This window comes from Rattus norvegicus, chromosome 3 (genome assembly GCF_021556685.1).
Source record: "Rattus norvegicus strain SHRSP/BbbUtx chromosome 3, alternate assembly SHRSP_T2T, whole genome shotgun sequence".
NCBI lineage: Eukaryota > Metazoa > Chordata > Mammalia > Rodentia > Muridae > Rattus > Rattus norvegicus.
In genome coordinates this window covers 60,755,819-60,776,262 of record NC_141536.1, presented here as the reverse complement: position 1 = coordinate 60,776,262, position 20,444 = coordinate 60,755,819, and the positions used below count along the sequence as shown (strand labels likewise).

The window sequence follows — 20,444 nt, the reverse complement described above, 5'->3', positions numbered from 1 at the left end:
AGCTGGAAAAGACAGACTTGGCAAGGGGGCGGGGCCCGGGGAACCGGGAAAGGGCCGAGAACTGTGGCAAAGTGGAGCAGGAGCATCCGGGGGCGGAGCATGGCAGGGAGGGGCGGGGCAGAGAGGCCCGGCAGAGAGGGGGTGTGGCCGGCTCTTCCGCGCCGAGGCCCCGCCTCTCCTTCCCTCTCCTCCTGTCCTTTTGCAGGAGGGAAGCAGGCAGCGATCCGAGGGGCGTCCAAGCGGTAGCGCGGGCACGCTCCTCTCGGGAACTGGCCGACGTGGAGAGGGAGGACCCAGATTCTCACTGCTCCGGATTGCTGTGGCCAGCCGTCCCTTCTCGCCATGTCCCACAGCAGGCATCGTGCCGAGGCCCCGCCGCTGCAGCGCGAGGACAGCGGGACCTTCAGGTCAGCGCTGGGCCGTCGAGGCCGCAGGCCCAAGACGGGTGGGCAGCGGGGCAGGGGCGGGGAGCCGGCTGTCGGGCAGCATTCTGGGTAAAGCTCTCTCCCTCCCCCGGCCTGGCTCTGGGCCCGCCCTCCGGGCCCTGGGGGTCTGCCGCGCGCCCCGCCCCTCCCGTGACCGTAGGCTACTATCCGATCGGGAGGAATTGAACAAGGGTGCCTCGCAGACCCGGGTGTAGACTTGATCGAGCCTGCAGCGTTCAAGCCCACCCGGTTTCTTTCAGCATCCCTCCCACCGCTCTCAAGTTCTCTCTACAGACCTCTCTACTCTCCTCTGTGGGCTGCAGCACCCGGGGACAGGTGCGCGCCCAGGCCTTGCAACTGACCCTGGCTTCTGGCAAGCCACAGAACCATTTGTGACTGTCAAAACTGACAAGTGGATGCTTTTGCTTCCCTTTCAGCTTTGACATGCAAAGCATACGTTTTTCTGGTTTTTGCAGTTTGGGCAAGATGATAACAGCTAAGCCTGGGAAAACACCGATTCAGGTATTGCACGAGTACGGCATGAAGACCAAGAACATTCCAGTTTATGAATGTGAAAGATCCGATGTGCAAGTACACGTGCCCACTTTCACCTTCAGAGTAACCGTTGGTGACATAACTTGCACAGGTCTGTATGCAGTTAATTCCCCATGACCATGTGGATTGGAGGTCCTGGTTTTGTGTTGCTTTTCAGTAAGGAAAGTGCCCTTTTAATTAAGACGGCTGTAGGGGCATACTCTGAAGACAAGAGACTCCAGGAGCAACTTCATTTGTTTCGCTCCCTAGTTTTGTCTCGCTAAGATAAAAGGAAACTCAGAAACTCCAAGCATACCACACACACACTTTTCCCTATACCTGGGGAGCCTGCTAAAGTTCCTCTTAAGAATTAAAAACTGGAAATATTCTTGGAGCTCCGATAGCTAAGTCCGTGGGTGCTATCGCCTTTCAAAGTTACAAAGTTACCAATGCAGAGGCTAGTAGGCATGGAGTCAGAATTTTCCGAGGTTCTCTTTTTATGCACACATCTCGAACTTTGTATTCTTGGTACCACGCTTGAGTCCGGGTCCGTGGAAAATCAGGGAAAAGTAGAAGACTCCCATACTGTATCCCTCCAAGCTGCAGTGCACAGTGGCTTCTAGTTCTAGATACTATGTAGGTATTTTGTATAAAATTGTTTTCCCCTTTTACTCATGAAGTAGCAACTTCAAAGACCTTTTAATAAGCCACATGCCCAAGGTCACACAACAATGAAGTTTTAAAGTTCAGATTCATGCCTTCTTTCAGTCTGAGCCTGAGAAAGTGTTTCCCGGAGTTGCCATTTGTAAATGTGGACACTATTTTCCTATATACCCAATTAATTGAAAACATAAAAAAATTATTAAATAGTTTAATTTGTAGATGTATAAAGAAAAAGTTAGGAAAAGCTCAAGTTCCACTGTCTGCTAGTCTGAGTATAGCATAGATTCAAATGTGGGGATCTAGGGTTGCCTCTATTCATTGAAGTCACTTGAAAAGAACTGAAGCTTTTTTAGTTTTTGCTTGTGTGAAGATAGGTGGTTAGAGGTGCACTGAAGATTTCCTTATAGAAACCCACAGGGTTAGGATTGAGTTCCTGCTGTAGCTGGTCGTTTCCGGATATTTGAGAGGAATGTTCAAGAAAAGAAAAGGCCATTCTCCTCCTCAGTGCATTTGGGTTACAGATGAACAACCTATTTCAACCATTCTGCCTTAGATCTCCTCTCCCACAACCCTGTCTTCCTGCGGTAACTTCTTGGCCTTCCCGGCTTCAATTACTATCGAAAGAGGAATTCTGAAATCTTTGTCTTCAGCCAAGAACAGAACATATCCGCCTGGGTGCTTTCTGGGCTTCTTTGCTTGAGCATATCAGGAAAAGGCGTCTCAGACTACTGTCCCAAACTCAGCCATCTTTTCACTTAAACTCAGTTTTTTTTCTTACATTCTTTTTTTTTTTTTCTTTCTGGGAGGCACCACAGTCAGTTGGCCAATAGAAGCTTGAGGTTGTCTTCCTGACTCGGTCCTGTCCCCCTTTCCCCTGTCCTTGTGTCTCTGTTGCCATAAACCCCTATCTTCTGGAAAACCGTGGAGTCAGTTTCTCTCTTTCTCTTGCTGCCTGTGCTCCAGAGCAGCAGTTTTCAACCTTCCTAAGGCTGCAACCTTTTAATTCAGTTCCTCATGTTGTCCCTTAGAATTATTTTGTTACTACTTTATAACTTATGAAATTGCATACTTAATTTTGTTGCTACTTCATAGTTTTGCTACTGGTGTGAATTACAATGTAAATATCTCACCCCTGGGGGGGGGGGGTTGAGAACCTCTGGTCTAGACCATTGTTATCTTTCTCTTGGACTAAGGTTCCTATCTTATAACTGCCCTTTCAACTTGGAATCTTGTGGCATCCACTCTGTGCGACAGCTAATGTCCTTAGTTGTGAAGCAGAGACTTACTATGTAGCTCAAGCTGACCTTGATTTTTCTTTTAATCCTCCTGCCTCCGCCTCCCAAACTCTGGGCTTATAGGTATGCACCCCCATTGCCTAACTCAGAATGGTTTTCCTAGCATTCTAATTTGTCTCCCTCTTTTTTTAAAACAAAATTTATTTACAGTCCATTTAGTGATCCCCACATCGCCCAAACTTTTAAAATAAGCCCCAACTTGCTAGCATGATTTACAACCTTCTTACAATGTCAGCAAGGAGCCTCAATACCACACGGGCACTTGGTAGGAATGCAGAGCATCAGGCCCTTGCCAGATGGTGGGATTAGAGTATATGCTTCAAAAAGAAAAACTTCCCTGGCAGTCCTTGTACACACAAAGGATCGCAAAGGACAGATTTATAATGCGAGTCACCACCCCTTCTTCTGTACCCCTGCATCTCAGAATCCCTTCCATCGAGCCCACAGGCTTTATTCATTCTCATCTCCTTGGGGCCCTGAGAACACTGTGTACTGTGTTGCAGGTCCTCTGCTCAAGGTGTTGGTTGCTTAGCTCTTCCTCACTTGATTTGTCTTCTAGTTGTCCATATCATTCCCCTTTCTCCATGAAAACTTCCTGAGTATCTCCAAAAGGAGCTAAGTGGCTTTTTGGGGGGGGGCAGTGTCTGGTGGGGGCTCAAGCTAGCCCCCAAGTCTCAATCCTCCTGCCTCAGCCTTCTGAATAGGTGCAATTGCATGGCCACAGATGGCAAGCTTCTGATCTTGTTGCCACCTTACAGCTTGAACTGAGACTGGTTATAATATGTTCTTTGTATTTCAGCTATCTGTTAGCAGACATTGGGCTCTCGGCCCTAGAGAACAAGAGATTCTTTTAGTCTTGTGCCACATCCTAAGTGTCTGTTTTAGTAGATAAGAGAGTATCGAGCCCCGTGTCCTGATACTTCAGGGTCACACTTGAAAATATTTTTCCATGAGTTTGGGGATTTGGACTCAGAAGGAGACAATGGACTTCGCCATGTACCTTATGTAGCAGCTGAAATGAAGATGATGCCAGTCTTCCTGCGTCCTCCCCTGATCTACCCATGTTAGCTATACACACTGTGGGGAGGACTTGGGATACAAGCTTTACCTTACCCTTCTCTGTCTCACTCAGTGTGTAATCTTGCCTGCTCAGCTCAAACAGGGACTCTGTAGCTTCTCTGAGGAAAGCCTGCTGGAGAAGAATTTCTTATTTGTCTAGGAATAAACGAAGAACAAAATGCTGAGTTCTGTTTCTTTAGGAGATATGATAGGGTCTGGCTTATTCCCATTTTATATAATACATATATATGGTATAGAAATAGTGTTTTATACGGGTGTACATAAACTCAAATATGTAGTACTTTTAAAATTGGCTTTATGTGTCAATTTCACGTGTTGATAGTTTTACTAATACAATTGCACGTTTTGGTGGATGGTTTCAGTATCGAGTGAGCATGCGTCTAGTGACTTTGTTTTGCATTATGAGAACAGCTGTCTCATATGAGAATGAGACGTATGAGAAACCTATACGTCTTCACAGAGACTGAGAACTTTCCTTCCGTTTTAATTCAGGTGAAGGGACGAGTAAGAAGCTGGCGAAGCACAGAGCTGCAGAGGCTGCCATAAACATTTTGAAAGCCAATGCAAGTATTTGGTGAGCTAAATTTCTTTGTATTCGCAGCTCAGAGGTTTCATGGCTGAGGTAAGATGAAAAATTTTAATATGCTCTCGAAAGCGACAGAGCAAACAATCGTTAGTATCTTCACTCTAAAATTCCATGTCTGTGACAGCCTGCCATCCCTTATAGACAATTTAAGCCTATTAATCTGGTCGTTAACTGTGGAAGGTAGGCTGTCATGAGCTAGGTTTTGCTGGATGACGGAGAGCAGTTAGTATTTGTGGCAGATATTAATATTCTTAGTATGGATAATTTTAATCACACTAAGGTGTAAAATGGGAAAAGTCAGTAAAAGTAGTACTTTCTTTTCTTTTCTTCTTCTTCTTTTTTTTATTTGTTTTTGGTTTCTGAGACAGTTTATTAGTGTAGCCTTGGCTGTCCTAGAACCAGCTCTAAAGACCAGGCTAGCCTCCAACTCACAGAGGTCCACCTGCCTCTGCCTCCTGAATGCTGGTATTAAAGGCCTGTGCCACCACTACCTGGCCAACTTTTTTTTCTAGCCTAGCTGGCCTCAAATTCATTAAGTAGCCCAGGCTGGACTCCAGCTAACAGTTCTCCTTGAGGCTAGCATTAAAAGCATGTGTTGCTCTATTTAGCTGAAAGTACTCTTAGGCATTCTCATTTGGGAAAAAGGATCAAGGTGCATCTTTCCTGTATCAAAGCCAGGCGGATGTTAAGTGGGGCAGTATTTCCGGATAGTTCCAGATGGAAATGTCTGCTATTGTCAGTGCTTTTAGAAAGAGTATTGGTCCTGCAGCATCATGCGTCTCATAAATGGAGCCTTTGGCTTCCACTGGGCACACTGTGGAACATGGCTTGCCTTCAGCTTCTCTTACACACACCCAGAGATGCCTGGAGTTTAGTCTTGTGTGATCTTCCATAGTTGGTGTTATTGTTCTCTAACCATAGTGAGACTTAGACTTTAGGGGTGTATTTAGGCTCCATGCTGTTGCTCTCTCTTCCCCAGTCACTCTCCAGCCCTCGGGTAACTTTCAAATACCGAGTGACATACTTACTTTTAAGGTAAGTGGTTGCGCCAGGCCAGCCTTGGACCTCCCAGGTGCTTATCTCCCTGTGGTCCTGAATATCCGTGACTTACACTGGCTTTCAGTCACGCTTCCGATAGCTCAGCTTTCGAGCTCTTCCACTGGTTGGCGACCTTGCTGTTCTGTGTAGGCCAGAGGTCATGCCAGGGCGTTGGGTACATTTGTAGAAATCAGCACACAGCACGTTCTCGCTGTGTGTGGGCACTTCACTTTGTCACCATGGAACGTTCCTAGGCGTTTGTAACGGTAAGCAAGCTTCGCTGTGTATCTGTGCTTCTTGGCAGGTAAGATGAGAATCGGTAAGCTGTAGTCAGGCCTACAGCGGCCTGATTTAATACAGAGGCTTCCTCGCGCCTCCGTCCCCATTATTTGCATAGCTTCGGCATGCAGCATTGTAAGTGAAGACTTGTCTACTTCGTCAGCCTGGGTCAGACGTGCCAGTCAGAGGCGATGGTAGCAGCCGCGTCTCCTGTCATGGCGGGAGTGTCACGCCACGGCTTCAGTTGTTTAGGTGCTTGACAGCTTCTTCAAAACTAGGCACTGGTTTCCCAAGAAACGAGTCATTTCCAAGTCCCTTGAAGAAACTGTTCTCTTTCCCCGGATTATAATCCCCCTCCCACACACATGTTAAACCAGAGTCATATGGGACGTGTTCTCTCTGCAAGATACATCGAAATCTTAGAGGATTATATGGCGAGCAGATGACGGGACGGATTTTTCTTGCCTGGCTCTCTGAATGAAAATGCATTTATAACCTTTGTTACCACACCGCTCGGCTAACTTTCCTGGCTAACTGTTGTCTTCGTTTCTTTGTTTTGTTTTTGGTAAAAATCAGTTTTAATAGTAATGTACTTTATACATTCACACACACACACACACTTAAAACTTCAATCATGCATCTGTATGACTCCTACCCCTGTCTCCCTCCTTCCTCCTTGTCCAACCCTCCTCTCCATCCCAAATTTCTGATCTCTTCTTTAATTAGTATCACTCCATGTACTTTCCCTGGGACTGTTTTTAGGTTTATCTTTATGTGTGTGCGTGTTTTGTCTGCATATGCATATGTGTACTGCGTGTATGCCTAGTGCCCACACAGGACAGAAGGATGTATTTAATCCCCTGAAACTGCTGTTATGGGTGATTGTTTGCCCTCCTGACCCCATGGGGACTGGGAACCAAACCCAGGTTCTCTGTAAGAGCAGTGAGTGTTTTTAACCACCTAGACATCTTTCCAGCCCTTAATATGTACATTTAAAGTATTATTTATTAAGCAACTGTTATGTACAAAGCACCACAAAGCTTATCTAAATAGGTACATCAGTCCTACAACCAAGTAGTACGCAGTGAGATTCAGAAGTTGGGTGAGGAGTGCACAGGTTGTGTGCAGCATTGAATAATTTATGACCAGATGACTTTTTAAAGATCCAGGCTAAATTTTTTTTCTTTTAATACAGGGTCTTGTGTAGCTCAGGCTAGCCTCAGACTTGCTGTTTTAAGGGTAACTTTAAGCTCCTGATCCTCCTACCTCTACCTCCAAGCGTGACCCCAAATAGTCAGGGACTCAGAAGATTAAGATATTATGATCTATCAAAGTAAAACAATAGGCATCTGGAAACAAGGCTTGATGCAGCCCCAGGATAATGAGTGGATTCCCAAAGAAATCGGAGTGAAGGGCTTTCAGCCCTCCTAGAAGGGCTGAGCTGGTTAAATAGAGAATGCATTATCATTTACTTAGTAGCGTGGAGGAAGTCATTTTATTTAATAACACTCTAATAATGTTTAGCTTTGCAGTTCCTGACCCCTTAATGCCTGATCCATCCAAACAGCCAAAGAACCAGCTGAATCCAATTGGCTCATTACAGGTAAGTTAGCTTTCCACACTCTGTCTACTGACCAAAGGATAAGACTTTGTACTATTGTAAGGGCTAAGGCAAACAGTTGATGTTCTAAATACATGAATGTTTTGTTTTCTTTCTTTTTTGTGTTTTTGAGACAGGATTTCTCTATGTGTTCCTGACTATCCTGGGATCTTATTAATATAGACCAGGCTGGCCTGGAACTCACAGAGATGCACCTGCCTCTGCTTCCCGAGTGCTAGGCTTAATGGTGTGTGCCACTGCACCTCAGCACTGAGGCTTTTGTTTCTAAGTTGTGATCAGTGCACTCTGTGTAGCCAGCTTGAATTATTTTCTTATTAACCTGCTTCGGATTTTCCTCTTGTTCAATATTTGCCTTTGTTTGGTGGACTGGTTACTCAATATAAGCAGACCTTGGTGCAACAGGTCTATACTTTTCTTAGTCAAAAGGCCAATAAGCAGCTGGGTAACTGTTTTTATGCATTAAGGGTATGTAGTATTTCTCACTAATCTTGTAACCTACCTCTGTCTACTTCTGTCAACACAGAATTTACACAGAACCTTAGTTGTGCAACTAAATTCAAGAGAAGAGAGGTAGCCTACTTAATTGCTTGATTCCAGCAAAAAAAGAAAAGAAAAAAACCAAATGTAGCCTGACTTTCTTATTGAATGCAGGCGTCAGCTCACCAAGGAGCAGAAAGCACCATCAATGGCACAAAACTGCTTTGGTTTGGGCATTGTGATAGAATGATATAGAATGTGGGTCTGCCTATGCAAAATAACAGGGTGTTCCTTCAGTTTCCCATTGGCCAGCACAATGGTTCTTTTCAAGCACGTGACTAGAAACAGAATCAGCACTGAGGAACATCATTTATGTGACTGAGCCATTGAATAGTTAAATTTACTATTATAACCTCATCAATTTTACAGGAATTAGCAATTCACCATGGCTGGCGGCTTCCTGAATATACCCTTTCCCAGGAAGGAGGACCCGCTCATAAGAGAGAATATACCACGATTTGCAGGCTAGAGTCATTCATGGAAACTGGTACTCAATTCTTACAATTAGAGGCACTTGCACTGTTTTTAGATGGGAAATTGCCATAGAAATTTCTGTTACATGGCTTTTTGAGTATTGATGTCTCTTTTCTACTATCTTTGACTTTCTGAGAATAGTTACATTTCTTAATTTGATGTTTTAAAAATGAGGTTGTAACGGAAAAGACAGGCAAATTATAGGCTCTGTGCCGTAAGTAGTTATCACTGGATTGGAAAACGGGGGTGAAGAATGAGAGACTATGTGGCAAATAAAAGCTGTGGTGAGTCTCTGAGAGTATTTTTTCTAATGGTAGAATATTTGTTTAGTGCATATGAGGCCCTAGTTTCAGTCTCCAGAATCATAAAATATAAAGTAGAAATAATGACATAATAAATGACAAAGATAATAGAGTTTTGTTTTCTAGTTGTAGCAAATTTTGTGTTATAAAGGACAAACTATGACAAAAACCAGTCACTTTAAAAAGTCCTAGTGAGGGTCCCTGTGTTGACTTCTCTGGCATGCTTTGGTCAATTCTAAAGTCGATCAACATAGGATGGTATGAGCTACCGGTGCAGGACAGTGATAGGGCGTAGTATATGTGAGCCCTGGGCCAGTCCCCAGTACAGATGAGAAAAGCAAAATAGAGCACATAGGGTTCTACCTTAGCTGGAGATTAGACTCGAGTAACAGGCCAGGGTTTACTCTTAAGTGTCCATGTGGCCACCACGGAAGACACTGGGCCAGAAGCAGGGCCTCCCTTCAGCTTACGTTCTTCATGAAGTCCTGGATTTAGATGATTGAGCAAACTTCCTGGTCTCCTTGACTTCTGTTTGTTTGTTGTTTGCTTGTTTTCTGTTTAGTGATGTTGGGTATTTAACACTCAGCGTGTCATGTGCTAGGCAAGTGTTCTGTGACTGAGTTTATATCCATAGTTCTTTTTATGGTTTCCTTTTTGAGACGGGGTCTCCCTACTACGTATCCCTGGCTGTTGTGGAACTCACTCTGTAGACCATGCTGACCTTGAATTTACAGAGATCCAACCACCTCTCCCTCCCAAGCACAGAGATTAAAGACACGAGCTACCATGTCTAGCTATTCCCGGTTTTTAAATCTGTACAAGTATAGAAGTAGATATTTAACATGTTTTTCAATTCCAGTGTCTCCTATACCTATATTAATTTTTTTTAATTCACATAGTTGTCAGCATATAAAAGATTATAAGCAAGAAATAAATGTTAACAGGAATTATAATTCAGGTGTATTTGATAAGTCTACTTGGTCAGAATGAAATCATATATGCTTCCTGTGCTAGGTATAGAGAAAGATTGTAAGGACTGGGCTGGGGAGGTGCTTTGGTGGTAAAATGCTTGCTGCATGGACATAACTTTCATTTGAATCCTTGGCATCCATCTTATGGCCGGCTGGCACAAAGTAAGGCCAGCCAGTGCTCTGACATGGTGAGCGCCAGGTTCAGGGGCAGACCCTGCCTGGAAAACAAACAAACAAATTTAAAAAAACAAACAGAAATGGAGAACAGCAGAGGAAAATAACCAACATCAGCCTCTGGCCAGTATGCACCCTAACACGGGTGGGCTCAGACACACACACACACACCACACTCCCACACACACATCACATAACACACACACACACACACACACATCATACCACACACACACATACACCACACACACACATACACCACACACACACACACACACACACACACACCATACCACACACATCACACACACAAATACACACACCACATAACACACACACACACACCATACCACACACACACATACACCACACACACACACCACACACTCACACACACCACACACACCACACACACACCATACCACACACACACACACACACACACACACACACACACCACACACACTTTTAAAAATACAATAATTAATGGTTATTTGAGGACTGGTGGTATAGCTTAGTAATAGAGCATTTACCTAGCATATGTAGGCCCCTGTCCCTGGCTTTGAATCCCAGCAATTCTGTCTGTCTGTCTGTCTGTCTGTCTGTCTGTCTGTCTCTCCCCCCCCCCCCCTCTGTGTTTCACTTTGGTAGCTAAATGCTAAATGCTGGCAGATTTAATAAAGGTGAACACAGAAGGATGTGGGAGGTGTGGTATGTTGAGATAAACACACAGTGTATGTATATTACAACAAACAGAAATGTCAGTTCGGTAAAAAGTATTGGGCCAGCGTATGAAAATCCTGAGGTATTCACTAATAAAACACAACTCTGTACACATTCCATCATTCTCAGTGGGCATTAATTTCTAAATCTACCATTTCTTTTTCTTTATTTAGGAAAGGGGGCATCAAAAAAACAAGCCAAGAGAAACGCTGCTGAGAAATTCCTCGCCAAATTTAGTAATATTTCTCCAGAGAACCACATTTCTCTAGTAAGTAATAATCAGACAGGATTTGAACGTAACCGAGTATCTACTGCAGGAGATGCCCCTTCATTGCTGTGTTGCAGCTTTGGAGTTGCGATGTTTAAAAATCGTTGCATTTTATCTATGACTCCAGGTTGCATTGCCTCCTGTATGGGAGCCAGGGTTGGGTCAGGTAAGAGGACTTGGAAGACATAGTTAATTCAGAATTTCAGGCTGGGATCTGCAAATGGGAGCTCAGCTAATTGCTCTGCAACACTCTGTGCTTAGCATGCAGGAGGTCCAAAAAAGCAAATTAGCTAACAGGGCCTCGGGTGCTGCTTTTATTCATCCATTCTCGTCCGCTCATTCGTCTGCATGTTTAATGATGGTTCGGTGAGCCTGTACTGTGTCAGGTACCGAGGGATACAGTGCACAGCCGGCTTCTGCCTCTGACTAGTTTACTCGCCGGCCATAAGAGGAGAACACTAGAGATAGAGAGTCAGATAGCGCGGGTGTATGGCAGCACAAGAACATGGAAGAAGGCATCTGGCCAAGACTGGGGTTTCAGGAAAGACTCCAGGAGGAAGTAACGTCGAAGCTGAGGCATACAGAGTGAAAGTAGGGGGAGGGAATTCGAGAAGGAAGATGGCAGGTGCAGAGTCCCCGGAGTAAAGTGCTGCATTTGGTACAGAACCACAAGTGTTTCCTAGATACATCCAGATCCCAGGGTTGGAGGGATTCTCAGAGTGAGGCCAGGCCAGCGAAGAGAGGTCATGTCTTAATTGGCTAACTACACTAAAGGGACTGCCATATAGACATACTACGGGCAATGCAAAGTTGTTAATGAGTTTTATCCTGGCAGGAAAAAAAAAAACTAACTTGTTGGTTAGGAAGGAAATCACTTGTTTGGATTATAGGGAGTAAATGAATATTAGGACCAGAGAGACCACCGGAATGGTCTTCTAGAAAGTATATGCACTATAACCTAAACTAAGGTACAGCAGAAGAAATGGAGAGAAATGTATATATTTTTAAAATTCCTTTTAGAGGAACTGGAGAGATGGTTAAGAGCACTCACTGCTCTTGCAGAGAACCAGGCTTGGTCCCCAGCACCCACATCTGGTGGCCCAACTATAATGGCATCCTTACAGAGCTGATGGTTAATTTACAGGGGGGAAAAGCAGTCTTTTCAATATATGCTAAAAAGATACTTGTAGCAGTCAAAACTCATTAAAAAACCCAAAGTATTAGAAACATGGTCAATGTCTCTGCATTGCGATACTCTCATTAAAATAAAAATAACACAGGACACCAAGTAAGAAGTTTTTGTCTGGGGCTGGGGATTTAGCTCAGTGGTAGAGCGCTTACCTAGGAAGCGCAAGGCCCTGGGTTCGGTCCCCAGCTCCGGAAAAAAAAAAAAGAAGTTTTTGTCTGACCTTGTTCTAGAAACATAGATGACAGGGAACAGACTGAAGCCGGAAACAAGAAAAGATGAGGTACACTGATTACGAGATGCAAATAATCTGATTATTTTCCTGTAAATGCCTGGAGAGATGGGAACAGTGGCACATTTGGGAGGCAGATGCAAGAGAGGCAGAAGTTCAAAGCTGCCTTTGACTACACAGCAAGTTCAAGGCAGCCCCAAACTACATGAGACCCTGTCTTAAAGACAGTCAGAGAATGTGCCAAGTATTAATTAGCACGTCTCCAAAGTATCAACTGGAGGGGTTAAGAAGAGCAGGTTAACTCATCGCTTTGGGGAGGGAGCCTGAGGGCAAGGAGAGGGCGCAGCAGGTGGTTGTCCTTTGTTCATGCTGTGTGCTTTATTTTTCCCCTGTGGTAGATATGCGTAGATTCAGAACTGCCTGAGAGCTTGGTGATGAGCTGGCTCAGCTGATGAAGTGCTTGCCATGCAGGAGTGAGGACCTGAGGTTGGAAATCTAGCACTCATATAAAAAGCCAGGCACAATGGCCTGTGAGCCCAACCCTGGAACGCAGAGGCGGAAGGGTCCCTGCTGGTCAGCCAGCTGAGTCTGTGGGCTCCAGATTCAGGGAGAGACTGCCTCAAACAACAAGGTCGAAAGTGAGTGGGGAAGATGCCTCTGTTGACCTCTGGCCTCCACACACATACGTAAGCACGCTCTCACATGTACAACAAGCAGACATACACCATACCACACACACACACACACACACACACACACACACAACATATTATGACCAAAGTTTTAAATTTACAAATAAAAACACATATTTTATGGAAAAGTAGAAAGTCTATCTGGAAGAAAAAAATGGTATAATGGAAAAAGTCAATAATTTTCTTATTTATAAAGCCAAGAGCTGTTCTCAATATCTGGGGTAGACTTGAATAGAAATGTTCAGGATTCATGTAGAAATACTTTGAAACCCTACTGTAGAATATAATAGAAATTAAATTAACATGGCACTGTTTCTTCTTTTCATGCAGAGACTCAGTATAGTAAACATTAAAAATGTAAGCTGTCTTACTCTAACTACCAGAATTCATTTTGGAGCGCGGTAGGACTTTAACAAGCATATCTGGAAAAAGGAAAAAGCAAATGCTTGAGCACAGCACCTAACAAGCAAGAATTTGAGATGGGCTAGGGTGCTTGCCTCTCTGAGAATAATGCAAAGTATGGAACTGTAATAAAGCCGGTTACTGCTGGGAGCAGAACAAGACTCTGGAGTCCTGCAAATGCACAGCTGCCTTGTGATGGCAGCAGTGGGATTTCAGACCAGTAAGGAAAAAGAGATGGTCCAGGTATGGTGTGACAGCTGACAGACAGGTGAGAATGTGATGGTCCAGGTGTGGTATGGGCAGCTGACAGACACAGGTGAGGATGCGATGGTCAAAGTGTGGTGTGGACAACTGACAGACAGGTGAGGATGTATTGGTCCAGGTGTGGTGTGGACAGCTGACAGACATAGGTGAGGATGCGATGGTCTAGGTACAGTGTGGACAGCTGATAGACAGGTGAGGATGCGATGGGCCAGATGTGGTATGGACAGCTGACAGACACAGGTGAGGATGTGATGGTCCAGGTGTGGTGTGGACAGCTGACAGACACAGGTAAGGATGCGATGATCTGGGTGTGGTATGGACAGCTGACAGACACAGGTGAGGATGTGATGGTCCAGGTGTGGCGTGGACAACTGACAGACACAGGTGAGGATGCGATGGTCTAGGTACAGTGTAGACAGCTAACAGTCACAGGTAAGGATGCGATGGTCTGGGTGTTGTATGGACAGCTGACAGACAGGTGAGGATGCGATGGGCCAGGTGTGGTGAGGACACTGACAGACAGGCGAGGATATGATGGTCCTAGTGTGATGTGGACAGCTGACAGACACAGGTGAGGATGCGATGGTCCAGGTGTAGTGTGGACAGCTGACAGACAGGTGAGGATGCAATGGGCCAGGTGTGGTGTGGACAGCTGACAGACAGGCGAGGATATGATAGTCCAGTTGTGGTATGGACAGCTGACAGATACAGGTGAGGATGCGATGGGCCAGGTACAGTGTGGAGAGCTGACAGACAGGTGAGGATATATTGGTCCAGGTGTGGTGTGGACAGCTGACAGTCACAGGTGAGGATGCGATGGGCCAGGTATGGTGTGGACAGCTGACAAACAGGTGAGGATGTATTGGTCCAGGTGTGGTGTGGACACCTGACAGTCACAGGTGAGGATGCGATGGGCCACGTATGGTGTGGACAGCTGACAGACAGGTGAGGATGTATTGGTCCAGGTGTGGTGTGGACAGCTGACAGACAGGTGAGGATGTATTGGTCCAGGTGTGGTGTGGACAGCTGACAGACACAGGTGAGGATGTGATGGTCCAGGTGTGGTGTGGACAGCTGACAGACACAGGTAAGGATGCGATGGTCTGGGTGTGGTATGGACAGCTGACAGACACAGGTGAGGATGCGATGGGCCAGGTACAGTGTGGAGAGCTGACAGACAGGTGAGGATATATTGGTCCAGGTGTGGTGTGGACAGCTGACAGACACAGGTGAGGATGTGATGGTCCAGGTGTGGTGTGGACAGCTGACAGACACAGGTAAGGATGCGATGGTCTGGGTGTGGTATGGACAGCTGACAGACACAGGTGAGGATGCGATGGGCCAGGTACAGTGTGGACAGCTGACAGACAGGTGAGGATATATTGGTCCAGGTGTGGTGTGGACACCTGACAGTCACAGGTGAGGATGCGATGGGCCAGGTGTGGTGAGGACACTGACAGACAGGCGAGGATATGATGGTCCTAGTGTGGTGTGGACAGCTGACAGACACAGGTGAGGATGCGATGGGCCACGTATGGTGTGGACAGCTGACAGACAGGTGAGGATGTATTGGTCCAGGTGTGGTGTGGACAGCTGACAGACAGGTGAGGATGTATTGGTCCAGGTGTGGTGTGGACAGCTGACAGACACAGGTGAGGATGTGATGGTCCAGGTGTGGTGTGGACAGCTGACAGACACAGGTAAGGATGCGATGGTCTGGGTGTGGTATGGACAGCTGACAGACACAGGTGAGGATGCGATGGGCCAGGTACAGTGTGGAGAGCTGACAGACAGGTGAGGATATATTGGTCCAGGTGTGGTGTGGACACCTGACAGTCACAGGTGAGGATGCGATGGGCCAGGTGTGGTGAGGACACTGACAGACAGGCGAGGATATGATGGTCCTAGTGTGATGTGGACAGCTGACAGACACAGGTGAGGATGCGATGGTCCAGGTGTAGTGTGGACAGCTGACAGACAGGTGAGGATGCAATGGGCCAGGTGTGGTGTGGACAGCTGACAGACAGGCGAGGATATGATAGTCCAGTTGTGGTATGGACAGCTGACAGATACAGGTGAGGATGCGATGGGCCAGGTACAGTGTGGAGAGCTGACAGACAGGTGAGGATATATTGGTCCAGGTGTGGTGTGGACAGCTGACAGTCACAGGTGAGGATGCGATGGGCCAGGTACAGTGTGGACAGCTGACAGACAGGTGAGGATGTATTGGTCCAGGTGTGGTGTGGACAGCTGACAGTCACAGGTGAGGATATATTGGTCCAGGTGTGGTGTGGACAGCTGACAGACAGGTGAGGATGTATTGGTCCAGGTGTGGTGTGGACACTGACAGACAGGTGAGGATATGATGGTCCAAGTGTGGTGTGGACAGCTGACAGACACAGGTGAGGATGTGATGACCCAGTTGTGGTGTGGACAGCTGACAGACACAGGTGAGGATGGGAGGTAGTATGTTTGAATGTGTGTCCTTGTGTAGATAGATTGCATATCCCCATACTGAAGTAAATCCAAGATCAAGAATTGAACATGAATAGAACTCTTAGAAGTCACAAGCAATCTTTTGCAAAGAATCTTAGAAAGTCTTTTTAACTATACCTTAACATCTAAAATCTGAAAGATAATCAGTCCGACTAGAACCTACAATACAGCTAAAAGCTATAAATAAAATCAACATAGCTAAAACAAACAAAGAAGTCAGCTTTTGTACACGTAAAGCCAGTGCACATCAATTAAAAAAGAAGTCCAGTAGAAAAATATTCAGTGTATTCATGCCAAATAAGGTATTTTCAACCATTTAGGTTGGTGAAAGCTACACGGTTCGATAGATAACCAGCTGGTATTGGTGAGAGTGTGATAAACAACCAGGTTGGTAGGTCGTGTGTAAATTAGTTCAGAAGTCAACCTGGTAGTATTTCCTACATTACTTAGGTATGTGGCAGGGGGCAAGGTGCATATATATATGGAGGTCAGAGGATACCTTGCAGGAAGAGTCACTTTGAGTCCGAGGGATCAAACTTGGACATCAGACTTGATATCAAGAGCCTTACCTGCTGAGCCGTCACTCTGGCCCAAGTTGTAAGAATTTATCAAAATAAAAGCATTTCTGTGGGCAGTGTCTCTCCTAGACATACATTATACTGGAAGGAAACAAAGCCGGGTCCTCTGGAAAAGCAGCCTGTGCTCTTAACCCCTGACCTGTCTCTCTAGCCCCCGACAACTGTGATCACTTACCCTGGTAGTGATGCTGGAAATGGCCCAATTAGGAACTGAAGTTTCCCTCGTCTCTGCCTTTTAGACGAATGTGGTCGGACATTCCCTGGGATGCACTTGGCACTCCTTGAGGAATTCCCCTGGTGAAAAGATCAACCTCCTGAAAAGGAGCCTCCTCAGTCTGCCCAACACAGACTACATCCAGCTGCTCAGTGAGATAGCCAAAGAGCAAGGCTTCAGTATAACATACTTGGATATAGGTAAGCTTTCTCATCTGCCCCGACATGTTCTCAGGGTCTCATCCACCTCTCAAATACCTACCTGACCTTGCCTTCACCTCCCAAGTGCTGGGATTATGGGAGCAAAACACCACTATGTTCCACCTCTGGATGTTCATTTAATTCAGTTTATACACCTATGTGTGTGTGTGTGTGTGTGTGTGTGTGTGTGTGTGTGTGTGTTTAGTGTCATGATTGTAGCATCAGAACGCTGTGATACCCCTATTCAAACCTTAATGAGATGTGGAAACCTCCCCTGTCAGAGCTGCAGGCTCTGGGAAACTAGAGCTTAGGGGCTAGAAGAACCTGCAGTGGTCTTGGCAGCCTTAAGACTGATCTGTGAGTCAAATGCAGAGTCTAAATAAACAGCAGACGATGAAGAACCTGAGGAGCGAATGTAGACAGGTGGTCAGAAAACGGCTGACGAGAGACCATTTGTAAGTGTTCATCAGTGTCTTCAGTTTGCTGAAGGATTGGAATACGTGGGTAACTGAGCCATCATGAACAGGAATAAGGGAAAAGGCAAAAACAAACACAGAATGTGGGATAAAGAGGAAGCCTGTGAGGAAGGTTTAGATATGCGCTGATGGTGCTGTTGACTTGCTTCATACCAGCTACAGAGCTGAAGAGTTCAGGAGCATCCGGAAATGGCCTTTGACCAGCTCCAGTGCAGCTGCTGCCAGGGAAAACAGACAAATGAGCTGGGCACGATGGACAGCGTTTGGGAGCCTGAGGCGGGAGGATCACCATAAATTTGAGACGAACCTAGCTATAGAATGAGTTTTACACAGCCAGAGCTACAGAGTGACTTTCTCAAAAAAGGAGGAGGAGGAGGAGGAGAAAAGGAAGGAGAACAAACAAAGCCCCCACAGTGGTGTTCAACCTCATTAGTTCAAAGGGAAATGTAAGTGCAACAACAACCTCACTAGATTCACTACAGTCAAGAAAATAAATGGAAGAAAGAAAGTTTGTGAGATTTCAGTTTGGAACCTCATAGATTGGTGGTCAGATGTAAAATGGTTCAATTACCAGCAACTCATGTGACCAAGCAATTTCACTCCAAGAAATTAAAACTATTATTCAAATACCCGTAGTCGCGTGTTCATAGCACCTGAGTCCCAAGAGCCAAGAAGTGGAAACAACTCAGGTGTTCCTCAAGGAGTGAGTGGATGAGCAAACTGTCAAGGATACATTCAACGAGCTGTCACTCTGCCACACAGAGAAGCGTGGTCTAATGCCTACGGCAACACAGACAAATTGAAAAAGTATTGCGCCAAGTGAAAGAAGCCAGTCATAAAAGGCTCCGGGGTGATCCAGTGAAACAGTCAGCGCAGGCTGGTGGGTGCCAGGAGTGGGAGCGGAGGGACTTGGAAGGATAAGTGTCTGAGGGGTCCAGGTGTCCCATCAGGTTATACAAATAGTTTGGAAATGGACAGAACTGTGGGTGTAGTAAATGGCATGGAATTGTTCAGTTTCAAAATAGTTGGCTTCATGTCAGTTTTTCTATTGAGGGACAAAGTCCTTAGATGTGATAACTAGGATCACTCATTCAGTAATCCTTTTGCTATTGAGCTATGTCCTTGAAACTGAGTGACTAAATATTATGATTTAACCACTTTAAAGTTATTGTCGTGTGTGTGTGTGTGTGTGTGTGTGTGTGTGTGTGTGTGTGTGTGTGTGTGTGACAGCATGTGTGCGATCAGAAGACAACTTAGTGGAGTCAGTTCTCCACATGGGCTTCAGGGCCCGAGCCCAGGTCTCTAGGTTTATGCAGCAAGTGCTTTAGCCCCCTGAGCCATCTCAGCAGCCGCCATGGCCGCCCTAAGTAAACCACATTTTGTGTTTCAAACATGTACTTCTCTCCTTCACTTCACCACCTGTGGAGAGTGACTCATTGGTTGATGAGAGCATTTGTTCCCTGGGCTTCTGTGTTGTTTTTAGGACACCATAACCCAGAGTTCCCCATGTATGGTCTTTCTATGTATCCAAGTAGTCACATTTAGAGTTCCCTTGGAGATGTCATAGGAATGCAACAGTCAGCTACAGCTGACCCCAGCCCTGATATCTGATCGTGTGGGCTGATAGTCTGGTATCAGCACTTCTTTCAGGTTTCTTTAGCTGATCACGTTACAGCTGAGCATGTGGGGAGGATGGTGTGGTTGTCTTATTTTTGATTGATTTTTTTTTTTGATTGATTGGTGGTTGTTTGACTTTTTTCCCCCTGTGAGTATCTTGCTTTATAGTCCAGGCTGGCCTAGAAATGGCTTTATCTCCTAGGCGAACCTAGAATTCTTTATATGGCTCAGGATGGCCTAGAATTGGAAATCCCCTTGCTTCCATCAAGTGCCATGGAATTCAGATCTGAGCTGGCACCCCCCACTCCCTGTCCGTTTTGTTTGCATAAATATTGGTGCGTGACTGAGGTAACGTACTATGGATGCTTCAAGACCAATGAAAACAAATGCTTTTCTAACGGGTTTGCTTTACACGTACCCAGCGCTAACCGTCTCGTTGGCATGTGTCATTACAGAGGAGCTGAGTGCCAACGGGCAGTATCAGTGTCTCGCAGAGCTGTCCACCAGTCCCATCACCGTGTGTCATGGCTCAGGCATCTCCTGTGGCAATGCCCAGAGTGACGCCGCTCACAATGCCCTGCAGTATCTAAAGATAATAGCAGAAAGAAAGTAGGCTCGGAGCAAGTGAGTCTTTCCAAAGCGCAAAGAAGTTTCCCTCGCACCTCTTCCCAGTAAAACATTTACCGTAATGTACGTCTGAGTGTCCTTTCCAAATCCTCTTCGGATTCCCTCAACTTCCCAGATTTAATCGTCTCCTGGTAGTTGTTATTAAGCTCTTTTTAATGGCTTCAACTTTGTATTGGTATATTGTGTTTATAAACTTTGTACCACAAGGCTGAGTGTGGCATCCATTTTACAGGGTCAGACACATAGGTTGAACCTGCATGTTTGACTGTAACAGTGAAGGGATAAGAGCACTGCTAACAACAGTCTTACTGGTGCTTAAACTGTTCTGTGCAAAGCTTTGTGAAGTGGATTCTGAAGAGCCCTTTTAGACTAGAGCGTTGAGGCTTGTGATGAATGTCATTGCTAAATTTCAGGGAACATGGTCGGTTTGCTATGTATTTGAAACCATGGAATAAAAAGCTGTTCTTATAATGGGGACTCTGCTCATTTT

The 20,444-nt window shown here is 45.6% G+C and overlaps 1 protein-coding gene across 1 annotated transcript; it reads left to right on the top strand.

The window, feature by feature from the left end:
* The first annotated feature begins 215 nt into the window (after positions 1–215).
* Prkra (protein activator of interferon induced protein kinase EIF2AK2) lies at positions 216–20,425 on the top strand. Its single transcript, NM_001024780.1, is given in 8 exon segments — positions 216–407; positions 902–1,071; positions 4,490–4,571; positions 7,425–7,503; positions 8,428–8,545; positions 10,876–10,970; positions 17,060–17,234; positions 19,783–20,425. Coding segments are annotated over 8 exon segments (942 nt in total). The 5' UTR covers positions 216–342; the 3' UTR covers positions 19,941–20,425.
* Positions 20,426–20,444: the final 19 nt, after the last annotated feature.